Below are 16,899 nucleotides of genomic sequence, written 5' to 3'. Positions count from 1 at the left end.
CGAGCACGTGAATGTGTGTGAGAGTATGTGTGTGTGTGTGAGAGTATGTGTGAGTGTGTCTGTGTATGAGTGTGTGTGAGTGTGTGTCTGTGTGAGAGAGTGTGTGTCTGTGAGAGTGTGTGAGTGTGTGAATGTCTGAGTGTTCGTAGTGTGTGAGCGTGTGCATGTGTGAAAGTATGTGTGAGTGTGTCTGTGTGTGAGTATAAGTGTGCGAGCATGTGAATCGTGTGAGAGTGTGTGTGAGTGTGTGTGTGTGTGTGTGAGTGTGCGTGTGAGAGAGTATGTGTGAGTGTATGTGAGAGTGTGTGTGTGTGTGTGAGTGTGAGAGAGTATGTGTGAGTGTGTGCGTGTGAGAGAGTATGTGTGAGTGTGTGTGTGTGTGAGTGTGTGTGTGTGTGTGAGTGTGTGTGTGTGTGTGAGTGTGTGAGTTTGGCGGGATGATGTGAAGGGGACAAGAGTTAGAAGAAGCTGAGACAGAAGAGAAGCAGCAGCTCCTGAGTGCTTAGTGACCTGGGAACCGGGAAGGGGGCCCCCGACGCTGAGACCTCTCCTCTCTTTGGGAACCTCCAGAGCAGGCCGAAGCAGCCCACCACAGGCCTGAGGGCAAGAGGATGGAGGAGGGCAGAGAAAGAAGCCCGGATCCCAGGAAGGAATCTGGAGACGGGAAAAGCGCAGCGGTGGGCGCTTCCTGTCTCGGCTTCTGCTTTCACTCAGGGAGGGAACCAAAAGCCAGTCTGCGAGCATGAGGCCTGATCCGGCCCGGAAATGAGTCAAGAGTGACCAAGAAAGTCAGCCTGCTGGGAGGCGAGAACAGGCACGTTCTGGCTGACATAGTGGGGGTGGCGGGAAGCAGGCTGACGCAGCAAGGAGGCGGGAAGAGGCGAGCACAGTGGTCTGGGACCTGAGCCATGCAGACGCTCATTAAAGTCACAGACTTCGCCCCCCATGGAGCCCTGCTTCAGGACCCTTGAGAAGAAAGCGTGCTCACTCCTCATGTACTTTTAAGCCATTGGAGCATCTCTTACAAAGGGCTCAGCCCCAGAGCCCAGCCCAAACCAAAGCAACAAATCCCATGCTCTGTCAGACAAGTCTGCATCGAGTGGTAGAGGAGTCATTACCATCTGCAGGTCCCGATGACACTCACAACACCCCGATCTATATTTAATAACAGCAGAAAGCGTTTGCATTAGCAGCTATTAGGCGTTTTGCTCCTGGAGGGAGTCTGTTCCTCTCTCCTCCGCGGCAACAAAGCATAATAAAACTACAAAAGCAAGGCTTGGTGAGTTTTAGAATGATTTCCCGTTAAGAAGTCCTCGTGGCATCAGAAACGATCAGATGGCAGTTGGGGAGGAACGCACAAATCTTGAAATCTCAAAATGAAATCCAGCAGGTGAAAATTCCGAATACAGTCTGCCTGTTCTCCCAAGGCTTCTAGAAACTGCAACAGCAGGTACGGCGGAGGAGGCATTGTCCCTTTCATGTAACTCACATGTTCGGTCTTGGGGTCTGCGTGTTTATTCTTATTTTATTTCTGAGACATTTCCCAAGCTGGCCTTCTCCTCTGCCTGTCGTCCTTCACCTGGTTCAGGAGAGGAGTGAAGTCACGGCTGCCCCGGGCTTCCGCCCAGAGGCCTTCCCCTCCAGCCTGGGCTGAACAGGCTCCGTTCCTTTTCCTTCCCCTTGAGAAGCCTCTCGTGTCCACTCTCAGGTCAGAACATCCCACGTCTTGGTTCTTCAGCTGCCATCATCTGACACCTCCCAACACATCCCTGTTTGTGAGCCTCGGTGGTTTTCATTTTTATTTATTCATTGTGTATGTTTTCTTGGCCATGCTGCAGGGCATGTGGGATCTTAGCTGCCTGACCAAGGATCAGACTCACACCCCCTCGCACTGGAAGCTCCGAGTCTTAACCACTGGACTGCCAGGCAAGCTCCTAAACAGTTTTTAATTGTCTGCACGTACCTTTGGGAAGCTCAAGTTTTCTCCTCTGTCTGAAGTTCCTCCCTTCCTCTGGCTTTTTTTTTTCTTACCTCTTTCGCCTGAATACTGTCTTGTCTGCTCGTGCTCAGTCACTCAGTTTTGTGACCCCATGGACTGTAAAGCCCACCACGCTCCTCTGTCTATGAGATTTCCCAGGCAAGAATACTGGAGTGGGTTGCCATTTCCTTCTCCAGAGGCTCGTCCTGACCCAGGGATCGAACCCATATCTCCTGCATTGCAGGTGGATACCACTGAGCCCCCAGGAAAGCTGAATAACTACAGTCATGCGTCCAGACTCGGTTCGGGCTCCACTCCCTCCAGGGAGCGTCCCCGGCCCTCCCCTCGTGGGCTCTGTGATGCTCTGCTGGACCTGCTGTGGCCGTCGCACAGCTGTGCCCGTGTCTGTTCCCGGTCACCCTCTCTCCCAGGACAGGGTCTGGTGGCCTCTGCTGTCCTGCCGCAGCCCGAGCTCATAGCTCTCGATTAACATAAATGCCAGTCATTTATCACCTACATCGCTCGTTTGACCTTTGGCTCCATCAACACTTGCATCGTCGTTTTTTAAATGTTGCTGTGTTTACGTACCACTACCTCCATCTGGAATCAAGTTTCTTAAGGACTCGGGCTTCTGAATTCCCACAGTGCTAGATGCGCGCTAATAATACATACGTATTCCTTCTGAAACAGGAGCAGAATGTGGTGGTTACTAGCATGAGGTTGGGTGCCTACATGTGTGTTCCTTCGCTCAGTCGCTTCTGACTTTTTGCGACCCTATGCACTGTAGCCTGCCAGGCTCCTCTGTCCATGGAGTTTTCCAGGCAAGAATACTGGATGGGTTGCCACCTCCTTCTCCAGGGGATCTTCCCACCCCAAGGATTGAACCTGGTGCTCGCTCATCTGGCTTTAAATCTCACCACTGGTCTTTATTGGTTAGATGATCACAGAAAGGTTCTTTAATCACTGTTTGCCTTACTTTTCTTTTCTGTAAAACGGGAAGAACTACAACACCCATTTTAAAGGGTTGCTGAGAGCATCAAAAGGTAGGCAAAGCGATTACCTAGTGATAGACATTATTTCACCGCGTTTACTGGTGAAATCATACCCGGGGTAAGTCCTGCCTGTCAACCTCTCTTGTTTCTCTGCTCCTCCCCCTTTCCCCCAGCAGCCTCCCACCTGGCCTTCTCCATTACCTGGTACTTCTTACATTTACTCTGACTTTCAGAGCTCCCTTTGAAGCACCTTTGAACTGCCCTCTCTGCTTCCAGCCTCCACCCAGTTCTTCCAGAATTTCAGCCTCTTCCCAAAGTGTCCCCAGCCACCTGTCAGTGAGCTGTGTTCCAGATCTGTTTTCTCCCATCCGTATTGTAACAGCTTACTCTGTCCCCTCCGGTAGAGGATGGCTTGGAATAGCAGGAAATGGACTGGAGTTTCCAGACTAAGATTACAGTTGGGGTGTGTTTGGATTTTATGTTGTGTGGGCCACTGGGCTAGTCTCAGAGTGCAGTAGGGCACTCTCCCGTGTCAGTTCATCGATGGTCTCCACCAATTTTTAGTTGAGTGATTCACTTAGTCACTTAATTTCTTGGGAGCAGTTGGTACCTACTTCCTGGGTACAGAGACCTAAGCTAAGGTGACTAAAGCAATTGCTTTCAGGCGGGGAAATCTCAGAACATCAAGGGGAGAAAAACGTTAAGAACTGCCTTTAGCATGTGGCACCCGGAGGTTAGAACGATGTCTGCCACGTTTAACTTTGTAAACATGAAGCACACACCATGTTCCTGGGAAATTGAGACCCAACAGCCCAGTGCCTTATTCTCTGATGAGTTCAGAGCGTGGGGAGGAAGGAGGCTCTTTCCCGCAGCTCTCCACTTACCTCTGCAAAAACGAAGGGTGCGTCAAACTGGAAGCAGACGTGGCCGTGCTTGATGGCTTGAACAGAGGCGGGGCCGCACCGATACATCCCTGGACCACACAGAGAAAGGAGAGTGTGAGTTCCCCATCTTTGAGTCTTTCCAGTTACAGAACTGGTCCGCATACAGGTCACAGCCCTGAGCGGGCTGTAGGGGCAACCGCTCCTCAAGGACATCATCAATGCGGTCCCAGTTCTTTCCATGGCCAGAGAGGGTGTCACCCACATGCACCATCAACAGGGAGGGACATGGTGGAAATGCTTCTGCAAGCCCCAAACCAAAGTCACGAAAAGAGCAGAGGGCACACCATTCCTGCATCTACTCTTCCAACTATAAACAGCCTCAGGCGTGTGGGGGCCGAGCAGTCGGCTGACACAGGGCTTATCCTATTAGAAGTGGCATCTGGAGCGCTGGAAATGGTGACATGTCCCAGGACTTGTGGTGCTTATTTGTTTTCATTTTTGGACACTGTGGACATATGTCAAGTTTAACCGGAGAATCTGGACACTAGCCACGCTACACGGACCGTGTGCTTTTGGGAGGTTAGCAGGCCCACGCTGACTTTTACAAAATATTTTGAATTTTAGTCAGCTCTCTCTCTTGTTACTAAGAGGCTAGCTGTCATTAGTCACTCAGATACCTCGTCATGACATTTAATCCAGAACACCAGGAAGTGTTGAACTTTCTCTCAAAACTCAGTATTGTAACAATGTTCCCTCATGAGTATGTAATGAATGTTTGTGTATATCTGGATATGCACACATCAATATCTTTTTTAAAGAAAGAAATGGAAAATTCCATTTGAGCCTCATTTGAGGACTATAACCCAGGAAGGTCATCTCAGCTCTAAGAACTGTTCCATCCACTAGAGGCCAGGACACAGTTATGTAAGTTTTTTGAGACAGAGGGCTGTACCTCAAAGGATGTATTATTAACACTTCATGCATTCCAGATCTAATTGCCAATTCATCAATATCTTACATCAATACCTGGGGAAATAAAAATAATGTCCCATAGCACTGATTTTTACCATCATATTACAGGAAAATGGAGGCTTATGAAAAATCTGGAGGTGAGGGGGTGTCATAGCTGCCAGGCTGAGTTTGCAAGTTAGAAGATGAGCATTCACATACTCAAGCTTTGAAAGAAATCACACAACCTGGAAAGAAGTCAGGTTCTGAAAAGATAGCGATTTACAGAATGATCCGTAATTAGTTTCTGAGTTCTTTATTTTCTTCACCGCCTTCTATCTTGGCGCTGTGTGTCGGGCAGGGCTGAAATATACTTATAGCCAAGTGAAAGTGCTTACACAGATACTTTTCCTCTTGTCTTCAAAACTGCTTATCAAAGCAATAGTCGATGAATTACATATGTTAAGTCTTATGCTTTTTTTTTCCCTCCTAAAAGTTACAAAGTAATCAGAGTACAGACAGCCACTGAAATGAAATTAAACCCGACTGGCGGGCAGTCGATGCTGTGTGTCCAGGAAGCACACGGCTGATGTTGGTTCCCACCAGGCGGGCGTGCTTCCCACACATCAGATGCGATCATAAAAGCAAAGTGTAAAGATCAGGAATATAAAGAGAGGATGCAGCTTTACCATCGCTGTTTTCCTGGGGGGTGCTGTCCACGACTTGCCAACCTCCAAACCCAACGGGAAGGTCCGGCCTCGTCATCCAGGCTTCATTCCAGCAGTGGTAATTCCTTAGAAAACACCCCCCCAGTGAGTTAGGCTTCCCATCACAGTCAGTGCTCCAGGAAATCAAAAAGGGACCAAAATTCCTGTGGATATGCTATCTATAAGAAATCGGAAACCCCAGCAAGAATACTGGGATGGGTTGCCATTTCTTTCTTTCTTTCTTTCTTTTTTTAATAATTTTTTTTTACTGAAGGATAATTGCTATACTAGTTGCCATTTTTCCTCCAGGGGATCTTCCCAACCCAGGGATCAAACCCGTGTCTCTTTCGTCTCCTGCATTGCAGGCGGGTTCTTTACCACTGAGCCACCAGGGAAGCCTATAAATTATTGGAATGGCTTAAGCTAAATGGAAGCCTCCCAGAGACATACTGAGGATCTGGATGCAAGTTTCCTGGGCAGGTCTGTTTCCACTGGTACCCCCGGGGGCACTCGCATGGTGGCACATGGCTGTCCCCACAGCTTCAAGGCCACCCAGAGAGGGTCTAATCAATGCCTTAAACAGTTTCAGTCTTACCCATTGCCTGCTGCCTAGTGAAACAGAATTTACTATGGCCTCAAGAGATATGGGAGAGAAGACAAGTTAATTAAAATCGAAACACATATATCTTTGAATTCCATATACATATATATAAGACTTATAAAAAGCACAGCCTTTTGTAACAATTAAGCAATAAAATGCTTTTGTTTACGGGCTTAGACTATCGGCCTAGAAACTATAACATTGTGCTGAATTTCCATTTCCTGTACAACAAGAAAAAAAGGTTGCCGAGGTGTGTGTCTCTCTACGTTTTGTCAAAGGTGAGCGACCCATGAGCTCAGGGCCCTGTAAGACTTTCAGACTTAGCATGGGACCCGTGAAGCGAAGACACGGGATAAGCTATCATCAGGAATCACATGATTATGTCCTTGGGAAGACCTGAAATTATACGACGCTACGGGAACAAATGAGAGCACATTAACCTGTCGCACTACAGCAAATATTCAGATAGTAATAGCAGTTTAGCGGTGGCGTGAGGCAATTACAGCCATCTCTGTTTATAGCACTGATGAATTTCGGATCCAGCTACCAGCCTTCCTACCCTCAGTGTCCTTCAATGTCAGGGATTCGTGCACGTTCCCATCCCTCTCCGAGTCCCGCTCATCTTTGATTGACTCAGCTCAGAAGCATTTATTTAACTACGCATCACCCACCGTGCACTGGCTTCCCAGGTGGAGCCAGCGGTAAAGAATCCTGCTGCCCATGCAGCAAACACAAAAGACCCTGGTCCGATCCCTGGGTTAAGAAGAGCCTGCACCAGTATTCTTGCCTGAGGAATCCCATGGACAGAGGGACCTGGCTGGCTGGAGTCCATGGGGTCACAGAGTCGGACACGACTGAGCGACTGAACACACGCGTGCGTGCACACACACACACATCCCGCACCAGGCACCATGCTGGACCCCCACCCTGATCAGAGCACAGGTTCCTGTCCGTAAGGAACCCTACGATCAGGGAGGACAGACAAACACAGAAGCCAACCGTTAGAGCATTTCATAGGTTCTCTGTGAAGCTTAAGGCACTTGGAACAAGACCTGGCGTAGGATGAGCGCTCAAACACGGTAACTCTCTGACTTTAACAATAATTGACTGAGGGGAAGTTCAGTGGGGTCAATGGGGTCTTAGTGGGGAAGCCCTGGGTGCAGGAGGGACAACTTCACGGCCGAAGTGATGCTTGAGCTGAGTCCCCCAGACAAATGAGAGCTCGGCAGGTCAAAAAAGGACTAAGAACCAAGTTGTGGAGGCACGGAGTGTTTGGCGACCTGTATGCTGTTCGTTGTGGTGGGTGGATAGCGTGTTTGCGTATCTGGGGGAAGAGGGGTTGGCAGGTGGTGGTGGGCAGTGCGTGACAAGACTGACAAGTACACACAGCACTTCCTGTGCGCCCAGCACTGTGTTAAAGCCTCTGTGTACATGAGCACACCTGATGTACCCAGCATGCCAGGAGACAGGTGCTGTTATTATTAACCCCTGTTTACAAGGGGGGGGCGGCGGGGAACAGAAGCACAGAGAGATTAAGAATCTTGCCTGAGGTCACACAGCGAGTTACAGCTACAGGATCCACACTTTGAAGCACCGAGCTATGGTTTAGTGAGAATGAGATTGCGAGATCCTTTTATCCCAAGTTAAATATTTGGGATTTATCCTTAGGTCAGTTAAATCTGCAAATCTGTACTTGAGAGAGCTAGGCGAGGACTGGGGACTGAGCTCCCCATTACTGTAGAGAAGGAGAGGAATGGTCAGGAAGGGACTGTGCCTGTGAGGAAGCTTCCCAGTTTCCAGGGAGCATGATGGTTCCGTTTACCAAGACCACTGGAGGAGGAAGAGAAGGTTTGTGTTGGGGGCAGGGGCGGGGTGCTAGGTGGGTGACAGGTTCGTTTGGGAGATGATGGACTCAGGGCCTGTGAGAAACCCTAAGGATGAAACCCAAGAGGCATCTTTATACACACAGGTGACACTCGGGATTTGACAAGGAGGGAGCCGCTGGCGTCTTTACTGTTGACGGAGAGCAGTGAGGAGGAAAAGGCCAGATGTGGAGGGTGTGGGTGGGGAGATGCGCTGAGTTGAGTTCTATACCAAGAGTGATTCGGGTTGTAAGTGGAAGACGAGAAGACAGGCCAGTGCCTGGAGAACAGCGCAACACGGGAAGATTGTTCTGATTATTTTCCATTAGGAGGGAGTGTCGTGTCTACGGAGGAGGAGCCAGTGGGGAGAGAGATAGCGAGAGTAAGGCAGAATAAAGGGAGATGGAATCAAAAGAGGCTCAGATACCAAAGGCGCAGGGGGCGTAGGTCAAGAGTGGCGCCGTGGACAAATACGGGGAGCGCATCACTGCCTGCCGGGGAAGGACGCACAGATGGAGGTCGCAGTCCCGGTGTGGGGTGTCGGGCGGGGGCCTGGGGTCAGCTCTCACCTGAGAGCCCCTGTCTTTGCTCCGAAGCTGGAAGGAAGGTCACCGTGATCACGTATTAGACAAGGCGAGCCTCCCTCCAGATGGTGAAGGTTACGCCAGCAGGCAGAGAGGCCCAGAGAGAGCAGCAATGAAATGTTTGCAATCCTGCGTCCCTCACAGCCTGCAGCGTTTAGCAAGCCGGCTTTCCCCGGCACCGCCCTAGATTAATAGGCCCCAGACCTCCTCCTTTAAATTCAAATACCGGGGCCAGGTCAGCCTTGAACAAGATAAGTGTTGTTCTCAAACCTCAGGTAAAGACTTTGCCTTGAGGATTTTCTTTCTTTTCAAACGACCAGGAAATGGGGTAAAAGTTTCTTTTCTCTGAGTAAAATATTTAATTAGCTACTCACATCTCTTCCAGTTTCAGGACAGAAGGCGGAAGTTTAAGGCGTATTTAAGGTGGAAGAGTTTAATAAGAGGCCAGGCACTTGTAGCAGTGGCCGAGGTGAAGATAACTTGCTATGTTCCGGATAACTTTTCACTTCTGGCCTCCATTAAAAGATAACTTGCTATGTTCCGGAGGTGCTGGGCCTTGGTCAGCAGGTGGCAACGCTAGTAGCTGGGCTCGCAGAGTGGACACGGGCAGGCGGCAGCGCTGCACCCTCTGCAGCCGCAGGGCTTGTCCCACCACGCCTCTTTCTCTGCTCAGGAATGGCCAGAGGAAACGCGACCTGGGCCACCACGCCATCACGGTCCCCTTTTTGTCTGGGTGGTCAGTATTTCTGGGTACACGTGCCTGCCTTTTATATCTGAAGTTCCTCTGTAAAAGGAACTGATATTTACAGACATGGCCGAATTCCATTTACCTTTATCCAGGTTAGAAATAGATATGCTTCCTAGAAAGTCTTCTTTTTTTTAATTTAGAGCTTTTTAACCTAGATCTCTATCTAGATAAATACACCTTTCAGTTTCATCATGCACTCTCAGAGTGCATGATTCATTCTGGGGATGCGGCCTGCCTATTCACCATCACGTTCCCAGCACCAGATCTGGCCCTTAGCAGCTGCTCACCAGGTACTGTTTTCTTGAAAGGCAAGAGGATCTCTCAGAAAGGCATGCATAATTAAATCTTTGTTTGTTTTTAAGATTCACGGTTTTGTATTTTCTCAAAGCCTTCACTTGGAACCCGACTTCCCACTATACTATTGAAATATGCAGTGTCCTTTTAAAGTTAAAAAGATTATAAACCTTCTCTGTGATCTAACATCCATGTTACATCTTTCTAAAGAAGCAGTGTAGACATTAACATAAAGCCCCTGTTTTGTTGAGAATTGTTTAATCAAATTGAAAAGGACTTCTTTGGGCAGATAATAATGGAGGCCAGAAGTGAAAAGCACATTGTTTCTTTACGTCACTTCCTGTATGTTTCCTGCAGTGGCAGCTAGTAATTTCTAGAACTCCTTTCAATGATGCTATCAATAATGATTCAGTGGTATAGGTGCAAATGACTCAGAGGTCTTCACCTGAAGCAGAACCTCACCAGCAAAGCAGCACTGTGCCCTGCTGGAGGACCTGGAAGGGACACCACAGCATTGGCTTAGTTTATCCTCTGATTTGGTAAACCCCTTTCCTTACAACTGTGCACAGGAAATAATCATGCAGATGCAAAGACATGTATACGAGGATGTTTATCTGTCCATAATTTTTAAGAAGGAAAATCAGAAACCATCCAATATGCAATTAACTATTTTAAATCACAAAGTAGAATACTCTTCAGCCTTAAAAATCTGATCTGTATTTATTAGGTAGGAAAAAAATAACCAGGGCATATCCATTTTAAAAATCACGCTACAGAACAAAGAAAAGTGTTCACTGTGGATGTCCATTTGTGTGGAAGGCAGAGTTTCAATGAGCCCCACACTTGTATGAATCCCTCCCCCTTGAATATGGGTGATGCCTATGAATTGGATGGATTGTCACTCCTGGGCTTATGTTACTTTACCTGGCAAAGAGGATTTTGCAGATGTAATTAAGCTAATTAATCTGATGATTTTGAGTTAATTAAAAAGGAGATTATCATGTGGACCTGACCTAATCACGTGAGCCTTTAAATCTGGGTCTAGAAGTCTGAGACAGAGCAAACCAGAGATCCAAAGCAGCTGATACATTCCCCTGCTGGCCTGGAAGAAAATGGCAGCTTCCGAGAGTTCTGCAGCAGGAAGGAGCTGGATTATTCCAGAAATCAGCGTGAACTTGGAAGAAAGCACCAGGCATCAGAGGGGCCCACAGTCACTACCTTCATCGCCATCATTTGAGACCCTAAGCAGAGGACCAGCTACACTGTGCCCAAACTCCTCACCTACAGAGCTTGCTGGATAATACATGTGTGCCACTCTAGCTGCCAAGGTTCTGGCAATTTGTTATGCAACAATAAAAAATGAATACAGTGCACAAAGGGACCTGTTAAAGAATGCTTAACAAAATGTTGCAAATATTCTGAGTAGCCAGAAAGGGGATGACTCTTATTTTTATACTTTCTTCTGCAACATTTGAAATTTTTGTAATAAATATATACAGAAAAAAAAACATTTAAGAGAAGTACATTTTATTAAAGAAGAAAGAGCACAGTTCAGAGTCTGTCCTGGTTCCAACCGGCTAAGGTCACATCTAGAGTGACAAGAGCTGGTGGGAGGTGCAGAAGTGTACCAAAAAGACAGCTGAGACCAAGATGGGCTTCTGAGCTCTGCGTGCTGTTTGTTCAAATGCAGTGAATAGTTTAAGCAAGGTGTCCTTTACTGCCTTTAACTTGGCTAACTGCTTAAACATTCCACAGGGTCATCTTTTCTGCAATCTGTGCAGAAAGGTTTCCTTCCCTAAAAAGAAGGAGATGTGGGATTGCGATTCCTTTCTGCAGCTTTATTAGAGCTCAAGGGAGAGCACACATAAGATCAGGAGAAAGCCCTGGAAGAGCTGTCTTGGACCAACTTCAAATGTAAACCAAGTACTCGAATTCATTTGAAAAATGGCAGGGGGTTGGAAAAAGCTACTGGTCTGTCTTGCAAACTACTTGTGTTTGTAGGAGACAGGCGTACCCTCGTCTCTTCCCTGGTGGCTCAAACTGTAAAGAATCTGCCTGCAATGTGGGAGACCCAGGTTCAGTCCCTGGGCCGGGAAGATGCCCTGGAGGAGGGCATTGCAGCCCACTCCAGTATTCTTGCCTGGAGAGTACCATGAGTCCATGGGATTGCAAAGAGTCGGGCACGATTAGCGAATAACACACACACCCCCCTCTAGCCCTGCTGATACACTCCTAACACAGGCAGCGATACTGATGACAATAATGGCAGCATGTCTTGGACTTGCTGACATCTGGTCTTTCCAATAATGAAGGCGTGGGGAGGGCTGGGGGTTGTGGGAGAGAAGTAGAGACGAGTTGGTGGACTCTGAGGCTTGACTATGAGACATTCCAAAGTGGAGACAAGGGTCTGGACCAAGAAAGTCCTTGTCAGTTGGGAAAGGTAATGAAGCCAGATAACAGAGGGGAGTTATTCAGAGGAAGGGGCATGCTTCAGGGATCTTCTGTGGAGCTGGGGGAACCGCGCTTCTTCAAATGCAGCTATTCACACTTAGGGGATGCTGGAGTGCTGAAACCAAGAGGGGCATTTTGAGTTTCTCTGGGGTCTTGTCCACCAAAGGCTCCCAAAGGTCCAACTGGGTGGAGGTCAAGCCAATATCCCCAGGAGGAACAAATCGCCCATCAAGAAAAGAGAGAAGTAATGAAGGTGTTTGTTTTTGCTTGTTATACACAGGGAGGGAATCCTACAGTGCTCATTAAGAAGCTGCAGTTTAAGCACCATCTGATGTAGCATGAAGAAAAGTGAAAGTCACTCAGTCGTGTCCGACTCTGCTACCCCATGGACTGTGCAGTCCATGGAATTCTCCAGGCCAGAATACTGGAGTGGGTAGCTTTTCCCTTCTCCAGGGGATCTTCCCAACCCAGAGATGGAACCCGGGTCTCTTGCATCACAGGCAGATTTTTTACCAGCTGAGCCACCAGGGAAGCCCCTAATATAGCATGAGAGACCCCAGTCAAGGGGGCTGAAGATGGCATGGCCTTGGGGATGTGGTGTAACTCCCAAAATGAAATTATGAAGTGCATTTATAGTAGGGGTGATAATTAAAATAGTTAATAATTGCTCAGACACAGACATAAGCCAGTTGGAAGCTGCACCCGATCAGAATGTTGTTGTTGTTGTTCAGTCACTAAGTTATGTCCAACTCTCTGTGCCCCATGGACTGCAGGATGCTAGGTCTCCCTGTCCTCCACTATCTCTTGAGAATCTGATCACTGGAAAAGACCCTGCTGCTGGGAAAGACTGAAGGCAAAAGGAGAAGAGGGCAGCAGAAGATGAGATGGTTAGATAGCATCACCAACTCAATGGAAGTGAACTTGAACCAAACAGAAAGTTGGTATGGTCTAAACGCTGGTATGGTCCTCCCAGGCTCTACTGGATAAATGCCAGCCTAGATGTATTCAGTTACACATACAGTATGCTAATACTTAGCAAGTTTGCTTCTGCTTACAACTTTTCCTGGAAATGTGTTTTGCCTAAGTCCTGAAAGTATATAGCCTTTCCCCTCTCTTCTCAAGATTACCTTCTCAATCCCAGGTATTGAGATCTTGAATATTTATGGAGAGAATTTTACAGCAGCTTTATTAGCAATGATTATTAGGACATTAGGAGATAATCATGTAAAATTTATTTTTTCTCCTCTTTTAATGGTTTTCCCTCTCTTGATTATCTGTTTTATTTTTTAACTGTGGCACCAGAAATGGAAGAGACCAAATGAAACCTCCAAAATGTTCAGGAGGTAGACAGCACCCCCTCAGGAGCCACATCTGACATCACTACTTCGCAGGGGGTCCTCTGTCATTGTGCTGAATTCCCCCTGCTGGATTTACTGTGACAATACGACCCTGGGCGCCTTTACCGCTCTCTTGCACAGCAAATTATCAGTTAATATTCCTGCTGAAAATGGAGAAGAGATTGGATTTTGAGAATAATTTTAATATCCAAAAAGCTTTTTATAATAAATTCTGACCAAGCTTATCCATAATTATTGAGAGGAGTTTTAAAAAATATAGCCAACAGTCTTAGTAGTTATCAAAATTACTTTTTTCCATTATACAACTGTTTATGAGTATGCTATACCGAAAACTCTTATTTATATGAAGTTTTTCAAGAGGTCTTATTAATTATCAAAAGAAATTAAATTTCATTCAGTGTAGCTTAGGTGGTACATATTGTATTAGCTTTTAATTATTTGAAAACGGGTAACCTTTGGTTTCTGTATAAGATGACTCTCTTAAGCAGAATTTATGACTAATCAAGACATGACATTTTTCTTGTTGTGAAAGATACCTTAGTACTTTCTAGGGGTTTATCAGACGCTTCCGTCCTCTTCTTTCACGCTAATCTCGTGAGAAGTGTTTGTGACGACCTCTCATTTTTTACTCCCAAAGTTTCTCTTTGTCACTCCTACGTGAGACTTGAGTAGAACAAGTATTTGGGAGATAACTTTGGAGACATTATTGCTGCAGGACCAGGATAGAAATATGAAAGGAAGCGGGGGAGAGTCCTGTGCAGTGATTTTCAACCTTCAAAAATTAGTGTCCCTTCGTAGTTTTAGAATAAATGTTTCGTAACACCCCATTTATTGTGATGCAATGAAGTCCACCGAATTCTATACACAATTCCTAAAAGATAATATAATGCCTTATAATGTACAGAAGACTCGATGAAATAAAAAATACATAATATAATTTGTATTTCAGCAGATGTGTGTCAGGAAGACGATATTAGATCCCAAACTATTCCTGTGCTGTGCTTACTTGCTCAGTCATGTCCGATTCTTTGTGATTACACGGTCTACATACAGCCCGCCAGGCTCCTCTCTTCATGGGATTCTCCAGGCAAAAATACCGTACGAGTTGCCATGCCCTCCTCCAAACTATTCCTACAGAATGTAAAACCCTCCGGGGGTCTGGTATGCCCCAAGTTTCTAACTACTTGTCTAGTGGTTAAAAGTGTGCTCTGGAGAAAAACTCCCAGAATGGCAAAGGAAGGGCTCCCAAAAATCTACTCCTTCATGAAAATAATGAGAATCCTAACAAACATGATCAAAACCAATTTCTCAAGAACTCTGGAAATGAACCAAAGATTTGCAACAATATAAGGAGGATTTACTCAACTAAAACAAAACAATCTCAGTAAGAACTGCGAGCTTGGGGGCCTGTTAATTTCCCTTATTTCTACTCCTCTCTCTGTAGCTCCTTGAAAATGAACAACCTTACAACCACGGTGGCTATAAAAACATGCAGCTTATTAAAGAACAAAGAAGAGAAAATGGGCTTGGCACTCCCTAAACTTCAGCAAATGAATTATCACTATTAACCCGTTTGGCAGCCCTTTGAAAGCAATGTCTAACCAAACAGAGAATATCAATGAGGAGATAGAAATTATGGATAGGAGTCAAACAGAATTTCTGGAGCTGAAAAGTATAATGGCTGGAATAAAAATTTCAAAAATTCACTAGAGGGTCTCCAAAGCAGATTTGAGCAGGTAGAAAGAGTAAAGAACCGGTGAACTTGAAGAGAAGTTAACTGCAATGGTCTAGTCTGAAAAACAGAAGAAATACATGAAGAAAAATGAACAGAGCCCTGAGGCACGTGGGGCACACACATAATGGGCCTCTCTGAAGGAAACGAAAGAGGGAAAAGCAGCAGAAAGAATATTTGAAGAATAGCTGATAACTTTTCCAAATTTGATGATAGATAGTAATATACACACCTTAGAAGTTAAAAGACCCAAAGAGAATGAATTCAAAGGGATATGTACGTAAATGCCTCATAGTCAAACTGTCAAAAGCTGAAGACAAAGAGACGGTTCGGAATACAGCACACGAAAGAGTGGTTTATTATGTACCATGGATTACCAATAGAATTAAACATGATTTCCAATCAGAAGTCATGAAGCTAAAGGCTGATGACCATGGTTAAGTTACTGTGCCTCGATTTGTTCCTCTAGAAGTGGGGACAATAACAGCCATTACCTTATTGGGTTGTCAAAAGGATTAAATGAGTTAATAGCGATACATGTCACCCATTTAGCTTAAGTCCTGGCACAAAGAAAGCGTTCCATAAGCAGGAGCTATTTTGATTCTTGGAGGTGGCAGATAAGTTTCTCAATCCTTCCTTCGAGACTTTGGAGTGGATTCACAGCATATATTCTTAGGTCTCTAATGACAGCTCTCACGACCTAGCTCCAGGTAATTTTCCCCAAAATAATTTGGCTGACAAGAGTGTGGTTAACTCGCTAAGTTATTTGAAAATAAATGTCTTTGGTAGCTGTTCAAGATTGGTAACTTGGATACATCACAAGATAATTTTGTGAACTCTAAGCATCATAAACAGTTTGGCTTATATTCAGAATTTTTCTTCTGTTTTTCTTGGAATTCATTTTTGGATAATTCTTTTTGCGTATCATGATTAAAAACTCAACTACAATATAACATGTGAAAGTCCAACTATTAGAACATACTGAGCTTCTAAAAACAATATGCAAAGTGGATCAGTCTGCAGAGATTTTCTTTTTCTTTTTTAAAAATTTGATTTTATTTTTTGGCCATGTAACATGTGGGATTTAGTTCCCCAAACAGGGGTCAAAACCAGACTTACTTACAGAAAGAGACTCACAGACTTAGACAGCAAATTTATGGTTGTCAGGGGGAAGGATGGGGGAAAGAGATAGGGAGTTTGGGATGGACAGGTACACGCTGTATTTAGACTGGATAACCGACTGGAACTGTACAGCACAAGAACTGTGCTCAGTGTTATGTGGCAGCCTAGGTGGGCGGGAGGCTGGGGAAGATCGGATACATTTACATACACGGCTGGATTCCTTCACTGTGCACCTGAAGCTATCTCAACCTTGTAAAGCTATACCTCAATGCAAAGTAAAAAGTATTTTTTTTTAAAGTGTATCAGTCTGAACATCAAAAATGCGCCTATGATGGGCACACGAGCATAAGTACAAGACCGCAGTGAGATTAGGCTCTGCGGGGTGTGTGACATCCAGGGCTGGCTCCCCAGCATGCAAGCTGCTGAATTTCTGCTCTAAAACTTGCTTAGAAAGAGCTTTATTTATAGATTCGACACTACCCGTTGCAGTAGAGGTGTTGTTTTTTTTTTCTTTTTTGCATTTGAAGTGAAAAACAAACAAACACCTGTGCTCTTTCCAAAAAGTATGGAGCGAATTTAGGGTTTTTTTATTTTTTAAGAAGCAGATGCATTGAGACCAGCCAAAGAATTACAGAAAT

General features: G+C 45.8%; 1 protein-coding gene across 1 annotated transcript in view; it reads right to left on the bottom strand.

Moving 5' to 3' along the window:
- Positions 1-16,899, bottom strand: part of F13A1 (coagulation factor XIII A chain) — a 143,905-nt gene that overhangs the window by 36,181 nt on the left and 90,825 nt on the right. The window contains exons 9-10 of the mRNA XM_061398934.1: positions 5,492-5,595; positions 3,855-3,943 (exon numbers count right to left, since the gene is read on the bottom strand). Of these exons, the coding sequence (XP_061254918.1) occupies positions 3,855-3,943; positions 5,492-5,595 (193 nt within the window). The remainder of the gene's footprint in view (positions 1-3,854; positions 3,944-5,491; positions 5,596-16,899) is intronic.

This window comes from Bos javanicus, chromosome 23 (assembly GCF_032452875.1).
Source record: "Bos javanicus breed banteng chromosome 23, ARS-OSU_banteng_1.0, whole genome shotgun sequence".
In the NCBI taxonomy this organism is placed as follows: Eukaryota; Metazoa; Chordata; class Mammalia; order Artiodactyla; family Bovidae; genus Bos; species Bos javanicus.
This window is presented reverse-complemented; position numbering and strand designations above follow the sequence as displayed.